Source organism: Camellia sinensis, chromosome 14, assembly GCF_055761805.1.
Source record: "Camellia sinensis isolate YWXY chromosome 14, ASM5576180v1, whole genome shotgun sequence".
Classification (NCBI taxonomy): domain Eukaryota; kingdom Viridiplantae; phylum Streptophyta; class Magnoliopsida; order Ericales; family Theaceae; genus Camellia; species Camellia sinensis.
In genome coordinates, this window is record NC_138974.1 from 63,339,287 (window position 1) to 63,359,250 (window position 19,964).

Consider the following 19,964-nt stretch of genomic DNA (forward strand, 5'->3'; position numbering starts at 1 on the left):
ACAAGCTCCTTAACACAAGTCTCGCTTACACTCAACTGGTTTACAATTATTTCCTCCTATCATTTTCAATTTTTCTGATACTTTTTTTTTTCCTTCATATTTTAAATAATCTTTAGACGTTTGTTTTTGACTCAAGAACGGAAGTTTGGCATCTATCAAAATCTCTCATAAACAAGCCAAGGAGAGTTTCTAAATTACAGCCTCCATTCTAGAACGTTGAATTCTTCTCAATTATGCTAAATCCATTTTAAAATGGTGTTTGAATTGTGTTAATTTTTCGTAGATGTGTTTATCATTGAAAATGAGAAAAAAGAAAATAATTTTCAATAAATTGACTAAAAAATAATATTGCCCTGCTTAGATTGAGTTCGAGAAAATTTTAAAAATATATTCAAAACTTAAATGAAAAAACCAAAGATAACACAAGAAAGTGAAAGAAAAAGAATGTACTAATATTATTATTATTATTATTATTATTATTATTATTATTATTATTATTATGTATTTGTTTAGATAGAAAAAGAATATATTATTATTATTATTTTTTTTTTAATGTATTTGTTTAGATAGAAAGTTCTAAAAAGTAACAGAAATTAAAATTTTCCGTACAACTCAAATAACTTATTAGTTAGGCTAATAATTTCTTACAAAATATACAGAGAAATTTATTTTTTTTCCACACATCTTGACAAGGTTTTTTTTTCCTTTTTGCCTCTATTTCTCCCCTACAACTCTCTATTATGCAGTGATTATATTTTTTTCCCATCATTTTCTTATAAAAATTTTCATCTATTCAAATACATTCAAGAAAATAATTTTTTATTTGTTTTTCCTTTTTTTCACTTCACTTTCTACTATTTTCATAATCTATCATCTACTTCTTTCTAAACAAACAGAGCCTAAATGAAAAATTAAAGAAAAATTGTTGGAAAACAACTAGTTAGACTTTTATCCAAATGTTATTTTTCAAATTAAGACAAGTTACATATTAAAAAAATGTAAAAAAAAAAAGAGTCCATTCATTCTTTCTCAATGGTGCCATGTATTTTATATCAAATATATTTAATTTAAGTACTCAACCAAGTTTTCTTAAGCTAAGGATAGCTTTGATAGAAGATTCTTCAAAAATACTCTTTCACAATTAAAACAGCCAAACAAGTACTCAACCAAGTTTCCTTAAGCTAAGAATAGCTTTGATAAGGATTCTTCAAAAAAGATCACAAAAAGTTTAGGATATGGATGATCAAAAAAGCATGATCTGAGGGTCCAACAGGCTAGATCTCGGTTTCAAACACTGAAAAACAGTCTCTAGTAAGAAGAAAAAGATCAGGTTAGTCCATAAACCCTAGAAAAGATGGAGAGATATCTTAAGCTTGTTCTGTCTCCATTTAGGGAGCTCATAGAAGGCTTTCCTTGACATTTTGAATATCTCTTGGAACTCCTCGTTCGATAAATATGCCTGCAAAATGACCCACCAGAAAATGCAGATCAAAATAGAGACCGATATGAGATATCCCAACTCTAGAAAGTTTTCGATGCATGCTTTCAAATTATAATTCGAAAGTGGAAATTTCAAAATTATAATTCAAAAGTGGAAATTTCAAAAAGCTAGCGTCGAAAAGTCAATGAAACTAACAGGATTATAAATGTGTGGTAAATTTGTGTCCAGGAGGCTTAGATATCAGTTTCCACGTCATAAATTTTAGTTGAAACGGGGGATTTTTTTTTTTTTAAATGATGTTTGCTTTAAATTAAGAGTCACAATAAATCAAATGGCTGTAAATCAAAACAAAAATTTGAGATATAATTTTAAAACCTCCACACTTTCAGATATTGAGCAGTAAATAATGTTTATTTTGAACCAAGAATGGAGCAAATTCCTCCAAGATGAATACGGAAGGGGGTACCTCTCTTTTGGTCACATCTATGCCCGTTACTGGGTCATTTGACACCACTTTCAACCGCTCATATGGATAGATTAACAAGTTTACACCATCATGAATTCCGGCATTTCCAGACGGAACAGTAGATACCAATGATCCATCTGCGAGAAAAAAATTATGGATAACAGATTAGCCCAGTCAAAGAACCAGAGAACCGTGTGAGCTTAAAAAAATAATAATAAAGAGAAAGAATGAGTGAACGAATGAAACGAAAAGAAAGAATGTGAGAGAAATGGTATTATTTGTAAAGAATAAAGTCATTCCCGACTTCTTAACATAAAAGGCAGCATTTTTTCAATCTCATTTTATGGTTCTTGCATTACATGTATAGAACTCCGTCAAAGAAATACTGTCCAGTTGGACGCCCAAGCCATAAATTCATAGAATTTTTTTTTGGCATTTCATGTCAATTCTCAATATTATTCAATTTGCACATAGACCATTATATTTGTTCAAAAGTTGAGCCAGGATGTCAAAAAAAAAAAAAAAAAAAAAAAAAAAAAAAAAAAAAAAAAATCAAGTTTATCCATTGGCAAATAGAAGGATTTTATTCATTACCAGGATCACCAAGATTGGGAGAAGATCCTGAAAAGAGCTTCGGGGTAATTGGAGGGGGGCTTGAAAATCGGCGATTGTATGAAGACTTGACAGTTGAGCCTAAAACACCGGATGCAGGAGATGAACCTCTTGCCAGTCCATTGGGGCCAACAGACTGGCTTCTTACACCATTTGCAGCAGTCTCCATTGAGTATGCTTTCCACGATCTTCGTAAATTTGCCTGTGTATATATATAAATGGCATGACAGTAAATAATGAAATGTCCCATATTTTATTTAAATGGGATATAGAGATCATACTAACTGAACATGAAATGCTGTGGCAGTCACTTACTTCCATTTTCTGTGCTTCACCCTTTAAAATAGCAAGCTTCCGCTCAAATGAATTGCCGAGCATCTACAAGTGCAGAAATGGAGTTAAAATTGTCTAATTACCTTAGCACTACTAAATTGTATAAAACAAGCTAAAGGCAACAAGAGAGCTTAAACAGCATCTCAGCAAATTTAATTTCAGATTAAGAAATTATTCTCTTACGTTGGCCTTTGAGGAATCCCATTCAAAGAATCGCGTGAAAAATGCTGGCTCGTACCCTTCTGTAACAACATAAATTGGACTCTCTGAAGAAAGGCCTTCAACCAAGATGTCCATCTCCACGAATTTCTGTTACTTCCAACGTAAAAGTAGAATAAATGAATTGTCAAGAAAGAACAAATAATCTAAAACCATCTAACCATAAAAAAAGGCAAAGAATTCAAGGTCTATTTGCAGTGCTTACAAGACCAATAGTAAGGGCCTCTTGTTTTGGTCCGATATTTGAATGGCGTCCAATCCAAACATAAATTTCACTGTGGCAGTCCAGTACTAGCACATCTTCAGTAGTTAGATCATCCTGAGAGAAGTTATATATCTCTTTTGCCTGCAAATTATAAAGGCCACAGAAATTTAAAAAAGAACAGGACATCATCTCTCACTTCACAAGAATTGCAAGCGTGCAATGCAATTTTACATTAGAGGTTACATTTACTTTAGACTAGAAAAAACCTAACAAACTCGGCAGAACTTCCAGCATCACAAATCTTGAATTAACAAAAAAGAAGTCGATGAATTATTTTTTGCAGAACAATTATACTCCATATATAACTCACTCAAAAAAAGAAAAAAAAAGTTGGCAGAATATCACGCCAAGCAGCATATTGTTAAGAGTGATTAGTTAAACCATTAGGTGAAATAAAAGGAAAAATTTCAACATATAATAAATTTTTAAATTTTTTTCACGGTTCAAATTCACTGATAAATGATTAAGTAGAACCTTTTTAATCCAAAAATGATAAATGAAGATTAAAAATAATAGACAAACTCAAGCCCTTTAACTAATAGGGGAAATAAGAGAGACAATTTCAACATATAATAAGATTTTTAATTTTTTTCACAGTTCAAATTCACTAATTAATGATTAAGTAGAATTTTTTGATCCAAAACGATAAATGAAGATTAAAAATAAGAGACAAACTCAAACCCTTAATTACTTCAACATTCAAGTCTCAAACTTTGAAGTACTGTTATTTCTTTCAGATCAATTATGCGATAATAATTACTAACATAAAGCTAGCTGTATCAAAGCATCTGACTACTTTATTAAAAATAATTTAAACCCAGCATTTATTTAAAACTCTACTTCTTAACTCCTTCACAACTTTATTAAATTTCAAAATATGAGTGAATTATCTGACTTTTGCTTGTATCTTAGATTATAAACATTGAAATATTGATTTCAAATAGTTTACCTACAGGGTGAAAGGAACAGTTTCAACCAAATATATGTTCGACCACAAGCTACTAACAAGCATACATTTAAGTTTGTGCATGTTTGTGAATACATACATACATTCTTTTATCCCCATTTTATTTTTGGGGTGAACAAATAAATACATATGTTACCTTGTCTGTACTACTATATCTGAATTATATAACTCAACGTGCACCAAGTATCAAAATCTATGAATGATATAAAAATGTGTCTGAAATGTACCTTGAAATCACCTGCTGAATTTCCTGATCGAGTAGCAAAGGTATCCAGAACCCCCCATTAGACATGATTTTACAATGATTCACAGCTGGGATAATTCTGAATTAAAGCAGAACCACATTACCTTTTGAGAGAAATATTTGAAGGCAAGGGTATGTTTCTTACCTTCAGTAAAGGCACATATAAACAAATGGGGATCATCCATGAATGTGTTATTCTCTTTTTCCCTTGGGTATTCGCCCTTTCCACCCAGTGCATTCCAGAAAAGATCAGGTTCAGTACCTTCCCTCACTAATATAGGTTGCCATGTTGGCTGAGAATGGCATCGATAGAAGTGATGGTTAACATTAGGTGAGAAAAATAGGTAAAGTAAAGAGCAATAAGTGTGGAAGGGCTATAAGAAAAAGGAGACACACATTTATAAGATCCAGCATTCTGTCCACAAGATCATGATCTGTAGCTGAGGTGAGATTTCCAAACCATGTGAAGATAGATGTCTGAGCCTTCAGGATGTAGCAATAGGATGAATTAAGAGAACTTGAAACCTGCAACAGCATTATCAATCAACAAATACAAAATTTGAGAGTTAACTTTGCTTGGTTTTCAAACTCCAAAGCGTTTTCAAGTTTTTTTTTTTTTTTTTTGCCTTCAATGAATTTTTTTTCATATTTTAGTCAATTTTTTTTTTTTTACTTTTTAGATGTACCTAATCTAGATGCACCTAACAAGTAAAATAGTTGCGAAGAAATCTGAAAAAAAACATATTTCCGTATTTTTGTTGTAACAAAGCAAAAGACTGGCAGGAGAAAGGGCGGGGACTACAAGCTCGACACTAGAACTTACCTGATCAACTTGAATTGCTTGCATGTTGTTCAAACTCTTTCCTTGAACTCGAAAAAGAGCTGTCTTTGTGTCATCATAAGTTTCATCAAGAACACCTTTTTCTGCTATAGACCTCTTGTATCGTGTACTCATACCTCCCTATATGAAGTGACAACAACAAAACAATCAGAAGTGGGACTGACGCCTAACAGTAGATTTACTCAGAATACAAAATCTAAATTGACTGCAAAGTGAAACAATGAGGTGCAAACCTTAAAAATAATCAATGTCTGAAAGATAAAGAAAAATTGCACTGGTTCCTTTCCTTCGACAATTTGAGCCTGAAATCAAAACATATAGGTTAAAATTTGAGAAAATCATTTGATTAAGCAGTAACGAAAGTTGAAGTAAAAACAATGTTATGTCTCCTTTATGTAATTCAGTACTGTCCTACATCAACATCCCTTCAAATACCGTTTCTGGTCATATTGTGAAAGTCATCTCTGAAAGAGAAATTTTGGTGTAAAGGCTACTCCATAGTTACACCATGTGATGAATTATCAGGCAACCAGAGCCAATTATTAAGTGGATTAATCCTAGTTACAACATAGCATGTCGTCTTTAAAAAGAAAATTATTTATTGTGTTGGATTATTACATTAAATTACAAATAAATAAAAAAATCAACAACGATAACTTTGCACCAACATAAGCTAGCACAGTTTAAGAAGATGTTAGTACTCGAACATCAGCATGATTCACATTAGTGTCAGTTAAATAGATTAAGTTATAAGCACAAATATCAATACATTGCACCATGACAATGCAATAGAAAAAACTAACCAAAACTGGATCTCCCTTGGTTGAATTGATAATGGCGTTCATATGGGAAATAGCATCAGCCTTATCTTCCTACAACGTCAAAAGATAATGAACAAAAGAAGTATCATCACTATAAGTGAGGAAAGAAATAGGAACGGTTTTTTTTTTTAATGGATCACTAAATTTAGGGTATTATTGGAATACAAACATACCAAGTTTCAAATTGTGCATTCCCAAACCAAAATAACTAGTGTATTAGCACTTCTCAGTAACTTTTATCATCACTATAGCAGTTTAGGCCTTTTCCCATGACCAATGTGTTGCAATAATGATATGATGAGTTATTCAGTAATACTTAATCAGCACAATATATGTATAATATTTATAATGTATATTATATTTGTTTTGGTATGTAAGTAAATTTAATGAAGAATGTCACCAATAAGATGTTTAATCAGCACAATATATGTATGTATAACCAGGCACAATATATGTTTAATATATATAATGCATAGTATATTTATTTGGTAATCAACACAATATATCTATAATCAGCTCCTGTGCACACAAATAATATAATCAAAAATATATATACTACTAATAGAGCTAAAGTGCACTACTTGGAAAATTACCACAAGAACTAGTCAGCAATATTCTTAATGAATCTAGCACCAATATCCATGAAAAAGTATTACCACTTCACACAAAGTTGTCATCAATAAGATTTGCATGCTGAAATTGCGTGATTGGCCACTGGAAGCCCGTGGTTGAAAACTATTAATCCATTTAAAAAAATAATTGTGATGCAATTAGGTATGCAGAATTCATTTTAACTAATAATGTTCGCTAGATGAGTGAGAAACTAATAATTTGATTTAGATTCATACATAACAAAATGTGTTTATACAAATAACATAAATGAAGATTGAAGATTCCTGTTAAAACACCACACTCACCATTGCACTCCTGCAACCAAGCCATGCATAGAATAGATTCTCCTCCCTCCCACTGCCAGCATATGCATACTGCACAATATAGCAGTCACCACTATAAAGCTTTGCCTGTTCCGCAGCAGGAACAAGGGATACTTCATCGCCATTTACCCGCCAAACCTAAAATGTAAGACAATATAAACAATAAATGCTCAATGACACAAGCTCACATTCATAATATCAAGACACAGGATTTTTTTGTTTAAAAAAATATATATATTACCTTTAATGTGCCGTTGCAATCTATAAATGGCTGGCAGTCTTCATCAGGTAGCTCTTTGACGTCATAACCATGCTGCTTAAATATTGCTGATTATAGAAAGGAGATAAAAAATTAAAAAAAACACAACTATACCACTAGAAATACTCTACAGAGCTATTTTTCAGTGTCGAATTGCGCCTATATTTTGCTTTGTATAAGGTATTGAATGAGGTACGAAACCTGCTACTTTCCCTCGACCTTCTTCATACAGCTTTGGTTCAGCTGTTGGCCAACTATCAAAATATGACCTAAACAATGCAGTTTCTGATCCTTCAGTTAAGAAAGTTAAATGGGTACCAACTGATCTTCCTTGAGATCTGACAAAATCCTGTGGAGGAGAAACCAGTAATCATTCAGGAAACAAAGCCCTTAAAAGGGCACAAGGGCAAGCACAAGCTGTTGTATTCGTGATTATAAAACATACAGCTTTTTACAGATTAACACTGTTTCATTATATTCTTTTTAAATTTTCTTTTTTCTTTTTTCATGTGTAAGACAAAGAAACTCACATCTCAATGGAGACATGAAACCTGCACAACTTAAATTTTGATATCAACACTAGTCCACCATATTGGCATTTTCTCAAAATATATCAGCAACATCTCGCTTACAAGCTAACTGACAGCAACTACCCATCAAAGCATCTCTCTCATGAATCAGCTGCACCAGGTCTCTCAGAATTTTAAGTCTTGGGAAGTTCAATATTTTAGAGTTAAACACGGTTGCATCTTCTTGATGCTTTCTTAATAATATTTGCTTATTTATCAAAAAAAATATTTTAGAGTTAAACACAAACTAGCCCTCTTACCCCATCCTGTTGTCTATACCTATTTTGCCATCTTTTTCTCAAAAACACACTCAAGGATAAGAATGCTATAAAAAATTAGGGAACAAAGATACAAAGGATACATCATACATAACCGGGAAAGCAAACATCCTTTTGAGGACACTAAAAACTCTAGACCCTTTTTTTTCATTTTTTTTTCCAATTTTTACTTTCAAATATCATAGACAATAAATTCTAATTCAAATGTTAACTTCAAGCAGCTGCAGTAGTTCACAATTCCCTTAGATTACCAGATTAATATCACCAGGTTTACCACTTGTGTATGTGCCTAACAACTTAGACTTTTACAAACATACTTCAAGAGGCACTTTTCACAGCACAGCAATTCCCCTTGATGTCAAGCCTAAAAGATAACTTGTATTGATCTGACATATCATTTATAACTCCAGTGATAATAGAAATAAGAAATCATGGTGTGCTCCCGAATTTTGAATCTAGTTAGCAAGTCCATTCTATCAGACACCACACCTTTAAGTAAATTATAAAATTTGAGTCATTATTGATTAACAATATTGATATCCTTTTCAAGTTACATATCCCCTCATCATTCAGTCTTCACAACAATTTCATCATCAATATACTATGTGCTAGAACCTTGAAAAATCTAGAAATCCCCTAGATGTTGATTTGTGATTATGTATCAATTTTAAGCAGAATATAACAATCCCAATCAAACAATCAAACAATCAAGACAAAGAGACACAACTATTTAACGTGGAAAAAACCACAATTGGACACCTCCAACTGTGATCAAAAAAGCACGGGCAACAGCCACAAGACAATCCACTAAGAAGAATTAAAGGAATTACACAGGTATACTCTCAATTACCTAGCGAATCCACAACGCCTAATTGAACCAACCTCTATGTGCCTCTTCCAACCCCATCTTCACCACGGAATTGTCTTTCTGATGAGCCACTCTGGATTCCACCACAGCTTCAGGCTCGAATTCTTCAGAATACACAACTGAAGAACAACACTTTCTTTTGTAGAACAAAACACAACCTTTGATGTACTCTCTTTAGAACATGAGTTAAATACTCAATAAAACATCAAAGAAAACTCACAAAGTATCCCCAGATATAAACCCTAGAAACCAAAAAAGAAGATCTGGAGAAGTCATCCTAAAATCTGACCCAACACGCGAATTTATAGAATCTGTCCCGCGATCTCCGCTCGAGCTCAACACAGCCCGCTCGAGCGGACTGACCAAAAACTACGTGCGAATAAACTGAGATGCGCTCGAGCGTAGGAGAATCCGCTCGAGCGTAGGAGAATCCGCTCGAGCGTAAAATCACACCTTCCAGTATTTTTTACAGGCGACTGCAGAGATGCTGAGAGCTTCCAATCTTCGCTCGAGCGTCCCTTTCCCCGCTCGAGCGGGAAGGCCAAAACTGGAAAAACTGGAAAAATATAACATGATCGGACAGGCAACTTTGAATGCATTTTTGCATTTTGCTTCGGGGGCGCTGCCCCTCGACCCCGCCGTGGCGCTGCCCCGGACCCGCCAAGGGGCGCTGCCCCCTGGACCCCCGCGAGCTGACCGGGCAGCTCGATCCCCGTCATAATCAGCGAAGTGGCAATCTTGAAAGCATTAGCATCACAAACTTCTCTGAATGGCACAATTCGGGTTGGATTCGCATCTAAACACTCATAGCCTCACTGAAATAAAAGTGCGAAAAGAAATACAACTGAAAGGAGTTTTGTCAAACGGGATTGCCAAGAAATAAAACCTAACAAACCTTTTCAATTAGCACCTATTTAATTATCTCCTAATTGAACTTCCTAATGTTCTATCTATGTAGGATGGACCGTAAAATTCTCTCAGAGAAATGAATGTTAATATACTACATTGTAGACAAAGCAGAACAAACACAATTATAACACCACATTTTACTGTGCACGTGTATACTGCATGTTGTTAAAATTCAATGTATAAAAAGAAATAGAGAATTGTATTATTGATTGATATATATTGTATTTTACAAATGGTGAGGGGCTCCTTATATAGGAGATGTAGTGGAGTAGGTGGTAGTGGTAGGTGTGTAGTAGGTGGTAGTAGGTGGTGGTAGGTGTAGTAGGTGGAGTAGGTGATGGTAGGTTTTAACAGCCCCCCGCAAACTCAAGGGGGATAGGAACTAACCAACTTGAGTTTGGAGAGAGTAACAAAACAAGAAAATAATCTGAAAAATAAAAAATGGATAGGAGACACTGTATGGTCGTGTCAGACCGTTGTAGAAGACTGGATGGTTATGGCAGACCGATGTAGAAGACACTGGCTCGTGTCGGACCGATGTAGAAGACAGTTTATGGGGTCATGTCGGACCGTTGTAGCAGACAATGTTGTGACAGTTGTTGTGACAGTTTACAGAGTCTTGCTGGACCCTTGTAGAAACTAACCGGAATCAATGTCGGGACAGTTTACAGAGTCTTGTCGGACCCATGAAGGAGCTAACCGGAATCAATGTCGGGACAGTTTACAGAGTCTTGGCAGAACCATGAAGGAGCTAACCGGAATCAATGTCGGGACAGTTTACAGAGTCTTGTCGGACCCTTAAAAAGTCGCACCCTCAAAAGGTGTGCCCAATCTTTCAAAAGGCGTGCCATCAAAAAGCGTGCCCAATCCATAAAAAGGCGTGCCATCAAAAGGCGAGCCCAAGTCATAAAAAGATGTGCCGGACATGATGGCGAGTCGCGTCACCACATTGGCTTGCGCGCCCGTTTTGTCGTCTGGCGTCAAGTGGCGCGCGATGCGCGTGTCTGCCTTGGCTATTTAACCAAGACGGATGCTGAGGCTGAGGCTGAGGCTGAGGCTAAGACAAAAAACTGGCTAAAAACCTCTGAGAAACTCTTCGTTGTCTTGCGAGAGATACTCTGTAACACTCTGTAACCAGCCCTTCTCTGAAACACTCAGCAACCCATAACATGGCCTCTTCGTCCCGTAGTCTGCTCACTCTCTTTCCCGACCTCAACGAGTCCACAAGAGAGGTAACTGGTGCGGTTGCCCGTGAACCTCAACCAAGCGCCCCTGAGTTTGCTCCGTTGACCTTTCCTATGCGGTCTGTGGAGCAAAAAATGGCAGCGCAATCAGATATTGAGGCGAATCAGTATACATTGAAGTCATGTGTTGAAACCATGACTGCGGTCACAAACTTGTCGCACCGGCTGCAGAGTAGGACAAATGAGGTGCAACAGTTAAACGCCCAACTGGCTCTGCTCCAACGCATGTATAAGGATGCGCGAGCAGAGATAAGTGTGCTAAAGGCGGAAAATAAGGAGCTGAAGCGGAAGGCCACCGTTATGTTCCGATTTGGAGGGCCGCCATATGCTGCAGTGGAGGAGCAGGGTGGAGTGAGCGTGCCCAGTGGAGTGGGAAACACGGAGGCAACACCGTCAAGGGCCGCCCAGGACGGAGGCAAGAAGAAAAGACCGGCGGAATAGGCGAAGAAGTGAGGTCGGTTGGTGACCGGCTGCAGAAAAGAAAACAAAGCGTTTGGTGTTGTGTGGTGGTTTGTTGTTGTTGGTGTTTTTGTTTTTTTTTTGGTGTAAAATTGTGATCGGGGTTGATCCCTGAGATGAATAAAATATGGTTTGGTGTGCAAAGCTATATGGTATGAATGGAATTGGAAAAAGATTAAAAATAATGTGAAAGAAAAATAAAGAAAGAAATAATAAAAATATATTTGAAATAAAAAATGAAAGATGGGGGAAATAAGGAAAGTGGTTTGGAGAAAATAAATAAAAATAATGGAGTTTGAAATCAAACGGAGGAGAGATGATGATTTTTTTTTTTTTTTTTAATATATAATAAAAAGAGATATATATATAAAATAAAGAAAGTGGGGAACAAGGAGTGCACCAATTAAGCTTTAGAATAAAAAAAAGTTTGGGCGGTGGATGCAAAGTGAGGAGAGAGAGTGGGTGAAAAGAAAAAATAAAGAAATAAAAGAAGAAAAGTAAAATGGGTTTGATTAAAGATGCCAGTCTGGCTCCAGTTGCCGAACAAAAGAAGTCCGACCATTTTCTGTGCCACAAAAGAGAACCTTATCTGTGACCAAGCCACCAGATGTAAAAACCCTAGCATCTTCTAAAGCTAGGAGAACCTTTTTTTTTTTTTTGTTTTTTTTTTTTTTTTACTTTTATCATCGAGAACTCTTTCCATGAGATAAAGATCACAAAATTTTGTAATCTCCAGCAGTACTTCCAGCACAGAGGATCTCACAGTAGCTTGTTTCTGAAGCTCCTCTGTAGGTCGAATACTCATCGGCCTAGTTTCCATGTAAACATGGTTGGGCTGGAGAAAACTCAGAGATCCAACTCAAGCAGGTATCCATGGGATTTGGATGCTGAAATGACAGATGAAGAGGAAGAATTTGAACTGTGGTTACAGTAAGCTCTGGCCTCTGGCATATTTTCCGAGACACCCAAACGCAGGAAGAGTTGGAGTCCCTTCAAGTTGCCAGAAGGGAAGGTTGAGATCCGACTCCGAAGACTCGTTTAGGGCTTCTCTATAGACTATGCGAGTCGGCCCAGAAATTACAGTCGGATTAGACGACGATGATGATGGCTTTCGACAAGAAAGGCTTTGTCGTTGTTGTTGCGCCGCCGGAGCCACGGCTGCTGATGGCGGAGATCGAAGCCTCCGGCTGAGGATCCGAACCGTCTATTGCCAGTAATTCGGGTCGAGTATGTGAGAGAGGGAGAGAGAGCTGTCATGCGATAAATCCCCCCTCAGCCCATGTGTGTGTTGTGGTGTCTGTGTGTATGGCAGTGTGTGGATCAATATGTGACGCTTCTGCTAACTCCGAATCAAAACAGCGGGAGAGAAGGTATGTGTAGAGGTCCAGCGGGCGGCCAAGGTGAGGCTGCCGCCCGCCGGTGAAGCAAAATTATTAGCTTCTTAACCTTGCTCTGATACCATGTTAAAATTCAATGTATAAAAAGAAATAGAGAATTGTATTATTGATTGATATATATTGTATTTTACAAATGGTGAGGGGCTCCTTATATAGGAGATAGTGGAGTAGGTGGTAGTAGGTGGTAGTGGTAGGTGTGTAGTAGGTGGTAGTAGGTGGTGGTAGGTGTAGTAGGTGGAGTAGGTGATGGTAGGTTTTAACACATGTGTACGTGCGTGAGTGAGAAAGACAAGAGAAGAAAGGGAGTTCTTACTTCTACAGCTGAGATTGAAGTCTTCCGTTCTGTGATCGAGGTATTTCTTCCCATCCAAGCAAAAAGTTCAGCATCACAATCCAACATATAACACTTGTTTGAGTCAAGCATTTCTTTATTCAAATTGTCACTCCCACTTTGACATAGTTTCCCCTGAGAATTTATCCTGCCAATCAGAGAACCTTAAAGTGATTATATTGAGGAAGGCACACTCCGAAAATAAAAAATAAAAAGAGGAAAATTTAAAGGAAACACATGCAACTTGGACTTGTCCAGAATCTGGGAAGATTGATTTAGCTCAGTCAAGGATGTCTCATGCAAATCAAAAAGTCTAAGAAGCACAGTCATTTATGTGCATTGGAACTACAGAAATTGATTTTTTATGGCTTAATGATGTTCACTAATTTCTCAAAATTAGAAATATAAGACCTCTGAGCATTTGGTAGGATGATTTGAATTCTCTCTCTCTTCCCCTGTATTGTTTTTTGGTGGGTAAATTGACTTCCGGTCATGCAGGCTAACGAAAACTGTGGATATGCCAAAACACAGACTTGACAATAATCAGGCGCAAAACTCACCAGAATAGTTTTACAGTTGAAATATCAGGTTGTTCCTGAACAGTAGAGGGCGAATCCCGGGGAATGGGAGCATATCCACCAAACAAGCTCCAAAATTCCCCAACATCTGGATCACCAACAAATTTTCCGTCATCTGCACCAATTGAGCAGTTAAAATTTTCAATATCTATTCTTACTCTATACCAAACAAGCTCCAAAAGTACAGAGCAAATCCCTACCTATAGTTGCAACCTCACAATTCCCCCCATGCTTATTCTCGTTGATGTACTGAACAACTTCCAAAGCCTTAGCTCTTTCTTGTGTGCTGGAATTGCAGCCGCTGAAAAGGAAAATTTTTGATGCTGTGTCAAGAATGAACACATCATTGTGGTTCAAGGATGTTCTAGTAAAAGGCACCTGGTCACAAAGTACAACACAGAGGTCACACACTCATACTTAGTATGTGAGCAGGCATATAATATAGAACACTATGAAGGTGCTTACAAATGAAAAAGAAGCAAAATAGAACATTTTGATAACCTAGGTTGGAGATGCAAGGCCCTGGATTAGCTATGCAATAAATAGCATGTTTTATGCTCTAAGGCCTCGTTTGGGAACAGGCTAATTTAGTAACTTTTTGGCTATTTGGCTAAAAAGGTAGGTAAAAAAAACTTGTATGTTTGGGATGACTTTTTGGCTAATTACGAAAAGATGTGCAAAAAGTAGAGAGAAAAGAGAATCTTTGACTTTTTGGTATAGGTTGTTGGCTTTTTGGCTAATTTAGTAACTTTTTGGCTAATTGGCTAAAATAGCCTCTTGCCAAACGAGGCCTAAGTCAGATCAGCCAATGGCCACGAAAATTGCAGGCTTCTTTCTAGAGTTGACTTACTGGGCTTAACAAATTACAATTGTAAACTTTAAGAATCATTTACCTCTTTAACGTGAACAACACGGTCTCCCTTGCATGTTAGCAAGCTGATTTGGTATGTTTCACTATTTGCATGCCCTGGTCCCGAAGAAAACACTCCTTCAATCGGGATAATACAGGGTTTAAAGTATGACAAGAATAACTCAGTTTCTTGACCTTGAACTTCTCTATATTGCACAACATGGGACCCCAGGGCTTCATCCAATTCAAGTGCTTTGTCTGATGCAAGGGCGGAGTCCACCTGCCAATTCCATAATACAGATTAAATTAGGGTAAACTACAAATAGGTCCTAATAGTTGGACTTAATTCTTATCAAGTCCTATTGAAAATAAGTCCTGGTAAAATCATCACTAAAAATAATTTGTGTCGATTTTTTTTGCATATATCGCTAAAAATTGATAATTAATGTCTTTTTTGTCATGATTTTTATAAATTTTCGCTAAAACTTACAATTAGTGACGTTTTTCTGTGATGAATTTTTTAAACTGTCGCTGAAAGTTGAAAATTAGTGATTTTTTTGTGATGATTTTTTAAAACTGTCGCTAAAACTTATAATTACTAATATTTTTTGTGACAATTTTCAAACTGTCGCTGAAAATTAACGATTAGTGACATTTTTTAATAGTATTTGATGAAAAATGCCATTAATTATCATAAGACCTATTGGACAATAAGTGCACCTATTAGGATCTACACGTAAGTTCCCTAAAAAATTAAAATACCCTTCCATGAAGTGAATTATCAAATAACATGTCTTTAGTCCAAAATTTCCAAATTCATAAACATGCCCTCGCCCCAAATCCCCTTATTTTCTCAAAACATACAACTAATTAAAAATATGAAGTCGATGGATCAAATGACAAAACTATCAAGCACATTAATCAAGAGGCAAATAATTTAGAGGGCCGATGTATTCCCTTAAATGAGCATCATTTCTCCTACTTTGGAAAATGATTACTGCTACGGTACCTCTGCAGGTTTAGTTACTATATAATGCCATTTATTCCAAAGATATAATGAGAAGAGAAAGTAAAAACCTCATTGGCATCCTTTCCGAGCCAATAATGGATATCATGTTGCTGAGTGCCATTTTTGAGCAAAAAAGTCTGTCTCAAGCAGAACACAAAAAATAAAGTCAAGTTGGTTGCTATGAAAGGAGGCAATATAGATGTGTTACACATCCACATATCATTAACAAGGCTGCAACAATCACTAAACAAATCAGATGAGCTTCTAGATGAAGTTAGGTTTCTGAAATTGTTGATGACTGGCCAATAACTTCGCATAATAGAAGCCAAACCGTGCCAGGAACTTACATTCAAAGCTATATATGCACTTCCAGAAAAGAACTTCCCATGTGAAGACCTTGGAACAGGAACCAACTGAATGTTCTCAACACACCAGATTTCTAAACCACTGAATACCAGTTAAAGGATGAAGTAACAAAATTAACGGCATAGAGATGACTAAAATGGCTAGCTAGTAAATGCATCCTAAAAATGTAATTGACTAATTTGATTTGTGCTTGTTCAACAATATCAAAATGAGTACCCATCTAGCATAAAAATACACCCAATATAGTCTCCAGTAAATGGGATGTGGGAGAGGTAGATTGGGTATCTAGCATTTGGATTTAGAACAATGGTCAATGGCAATTTTTGACTGCTTATTTATTTCAGCAACATGTTTTACTTATTTGACTTCAGAAAACCACAAGTTCTTTAGGTTAACCAAACCAAACCAAACCAAACCCCCAAGCCTTAAGTCCCACAAGTTATTTGGGTTATGAATTTTTTTGGCAACAACACAAGATGCTTTGAGACTTCTAATATCTTTACTAAAAAGAATCGATGGCAGAAAAAATGAGTCAAAACAGGGTGTATCAGAGAGCTGAGTTGTGTCATTGGCCTGTTCTATATCAAATTCTAGACATTTGAGAGCGAGAAGAGAAAAACCAGTTGTGGGGACGTAATTTTGAGTTGTCCACATGGCCTAGGTGGTTAGCCGAGGTGCCACGTGGGTGACTCTGATTGGCCGAGGTGTGGTTAAACCACGTCTGAATCTAAGATGTTCAAATGAGGGACTAGAGTCCTAAATGATGACAGACTCTTTATTTGGGTAAGTTTGGACTCTTGAGAGGGTTGATCTTAATCCAAATAGGAGGAGTCTTGGATAAGTGATATCCTTGTAAAGGATAGAGTCCCATGACGTAAGACTTCTAAAGGAAGTTGGACACTGATCATTATATAAAGAGGGCACCTCGTGGGTCTAAAGTATATTTTGAACTAGTGTTATTTTGTTTTGATATCTTTGAGAGATAAGTTGACTAACTTGATCATCGAAGTGCCCCTGGGTAGACGAGCCAACGTGGTTTTTCTTATCTTCTTGTGCACAAGTGTTGGCTTAATCTATTCCGCCGCGTGCTCTCCAACTAAGTTCCCTACATCTCGGCAGAGAGATATGATTGTTTGTAAGGTCAAAAACCAACACCCACACCAGTGTTGATCTAAAAGGCACAGCCAACTTTAATAAAGTGTTTAATAAGGCATAATTAAAGAAAACCATAATATGGATACAACTTTGCTCCTGCACCCTGCAATGCAGGGTCAACAGTACCAAAATAAGCCATTGCCTGCTATATATCTGATCCTTCCGGAAACATTCCGCACTTTCTTGCAATATATTCTGCAGCAAAGGGATTAGCATCTGTTATTGCCACATTATACAGGCGGTTCATGTATTATACTCGTTAAAAATTGATATGTCATATGTCTATAAAATGACAAATATCATGCATCAGGGATAACACAACTTCAAAGATGCTCATGTTTCTCCATTTTGAGTCCAATTGTAATTTATAACCAAGTAGAAGGCATCAGAAAAAAGGAACAACAAAATGTGTTTCCCAACCTATTCCACATAAGTTCTAGTAGTTCTTCACGGCAATTTGAAGTCAGCCTTTGCTCTAAAACTCATACTCACAAACTGGTGTATGGGGGCTCATGAACATCCACATATATATAGAATTGAAGGGATTCAAGTAAATACATTATTTACTTTTTTTGCCATCAATTTTTTGAAATAATGCCTTTTAATTGTGTGATATCACCTGTTTTGTTTCGTGACAAATATTCTACAAGGGTTGCTTCCAAAATCAAACAAAATATCTCATTTCCATGACATGTCAAGATAATTAATTTTATGTCATCAAATTCCCCACTTATCAATGTCTTTAATGAATCAAAGTAAAAAGAAGTAGGCTAAGCGAGAAATTATGACACATGCATGTTGAATACACTTGAACTACATTGAAAAAAAAAGCCTGGCAACCAATTAATTAAAAAAACACACGCACACAAAAACAAGAGAGATGAAGGAGGAGGAGGAGGAGGAGAAAATAAAATAAAAAACCTAAAACTTGCATCTTGTGGCCAATCTCCAATAATCAGCACAGGACATCATTTGAGCTGATGAAAATGTAATCACAATCAATGAATCTACATTTTTGTCCAGCAATCTCTTTCAACAATACAACGCTAGATTTGTATTTGATACAATTATACAATAACCATATCCTCACTCTACCATCATGTGTACATACTCCAAAATCACACCCCAATAAAGATAAATAATCCAATGATGACATACAAGTAAACAAATTATAAGATAACAAATCACAAAACATTTAAGCAGATCTTGTTACCTGTTAACAGTTGGGAACTGAATTGAAGCTTTGGAAATCTTTGAAAGATCCAAAATGGGTAGTTTGGGATGAGCCTTGATAGATAGAGAGTAAAAAGGAAAAGAACAATTATAAGTATATTCTCATTTTATTTTTGACCCATTAAATACAAATTTATTAAAAACCAAATTAAATCAAAAGTAACGGAGATGTGGAAAGGTAGATGGAGAAAGAGACAATGTGGATACCGAAAATTTTGAAAGAAAAGAAAAGGGACTGTGTATAATGCAGTGCTTGCCTTTATCTTGCACCGAAAGTGGGACCCACAAAGTGAAGTTTTTTGTCTCAGCTGAGAGAGAGAAAAATGAGATGATAATGGGGTGGATTGTCTTCGTCACTGGGCTCTGCCTCTGCGAGACAGCCAAGCGCCATGTGAGGTGTTTTGAAGCTTCTCTCTCTCTCTCTCTCTCTCTCACACTGGGATTCAACTTTCTTTTCTTTTCTTTTTTCTAATCAGGATCCAAATTCAACGGATTTGCAGGGATTTGGATTTTCCATTTCATGCGGGAAAATGTTAATTTACATTTTGCTGTCCGAATACCCGTACCCAAACAAAGAATTTGGTCAACCGATGCTGTTAGTGCAGTTGTCTATTTTTGTTGGTGGAATTGGACATGACACCGTCCGCTTTTGCGCTGATTGGGCGAAAATCTTTCTCGAAAATATATTTTTCATGGGCCAAAGAAAAATTAATTAAATTATTTTTCATATAGTGTTTGATAACTAAATTAAATATTTAAATTTTAATATATTAAGCGAAAATTAATTAAATTTATTTAATGATAACAATTAATATGATTTTAAATGATTTTTATAATATAAGTTAAATATTAATGAAATTTTAAATAGTGTAATTCTACTTAATTTTTATGAAATTTATAATTATTTATTGAGAAGTATTAATGTATCCTATTATGATATCAACTCATTGTCGACACCACTGTCATCACCACACCACCGTATTGCCTTTCTAACAATATTTCTTTACTATACTATCACAACTTCCACCACTACCACTACCACCACCACAATCTTAATATAGCTACTAACATCATTCCAACATTACAATCACTACCACCATTGTAACTATTGTCACTTTCATCTTCTATGTTATTATTATCATTTTTGCCAAAACCACAAACATCATTTCATCACCACCTACTACTTATCACTTACAATTACTATTGTTTTACATCCAATACACCATTTGTCCACCATGATAACAATTACTATCCCTCTGCCATAGACATTTTCGTCACCTTCATGTCTGCCACTACCATAACACAAAATGTGAAT

The 19,964-nt window shown here is 36.0% G+C and overlaps 1 protein-coding gene across 3 annotated transcripts; it reads right to left on the reverse strand.

Annotated features, from left to right (window-relative positions):
• Positions 1-1,022: 1,022 nt before the first annotated feature.
• Positions 1,023-19,238, reverse strand: VLN1 (villin-like 1). 3 transcript variants are annotated; one of them, XM_082906931.1, is made up of 24 exons: positions 18,907-19,238; positions 18,630-18,703; positions 17,503-17,611; positions 16,243-16,342; positions 15,964-16,032; positions 14,930-15,166; positions 14,237-14,414; positions 14,019-14,151; positions 13,441-13,606; positions 7,605-7,752; positions 7,386-7,471; positions 7,127-7,282; positions 6,192-6,260; positions 5,622-5,690; positions 5,371-5,508; positions 4,944-5,072; positions 4,693-4,840; positions 4,531-4,553; positions 3,277-3,417; positions 3,036-3,161; positions 2,835-2,897; positions 2,502-2,721; positions 1,908-2,044; positions 1,023-1,459 (listed from the first exon to the last, which is right to left on the reverse strand). In XM_082906931.1, the coding sequence occupies exons 3-24, from the start codon at positions 17,553-17,555 to the stop codon at positions 1,346-1,348; spliced, it is 2,703 nt and encodes a 900-aa protein (XP_082763057.1). In that variant the 5' UTR covers positions 17,556-17,611; positions 18,630-18,703; positions 18,907-19,238; the 3' UTR covers positions 1,023-1,345. The 3 variants fall into 3 exon arrangements, with proteins under 3 accessions (XP_082763057.1, XP_028103644.2, XP_082763058.1); XM_028247843.2 differs by having other exon boundaries at positions 18,857-19,237; XM_082906932.1 differs by lacking the exon at positions 6,192-6,260 and having other exon boundaries at positions 18,907-19,237.
• Between the last annotated feature and the right edge of the window lie 726 nt (positions 19,239-19,964).

Bases quoted from the DNA above. Each gene is read 5' to 3' on its own strand.
- VLN1 (XM_082906931.1), bottom strand. From the start codon at position 17,555: ATGGCTTATTTTGGTACTGTTGACCCTGCATTGCAGGGTGCAGGAGCA. The intron at 16,033-16,242 runs GTAAGTTCCTGG...TGCTTGAGACAG, and splicing joins GTGCATATATAGCTTTGAAT to ACTTTTTTGCTCAAAAATGG. The intron at 7,753-13,440 runs GTAAGAACTCCC...TCTCCTCCACAG, and splicing joins CTTCAATCTCAGCTGTAGAA to GATTTTGTCAGATCTCAAGG.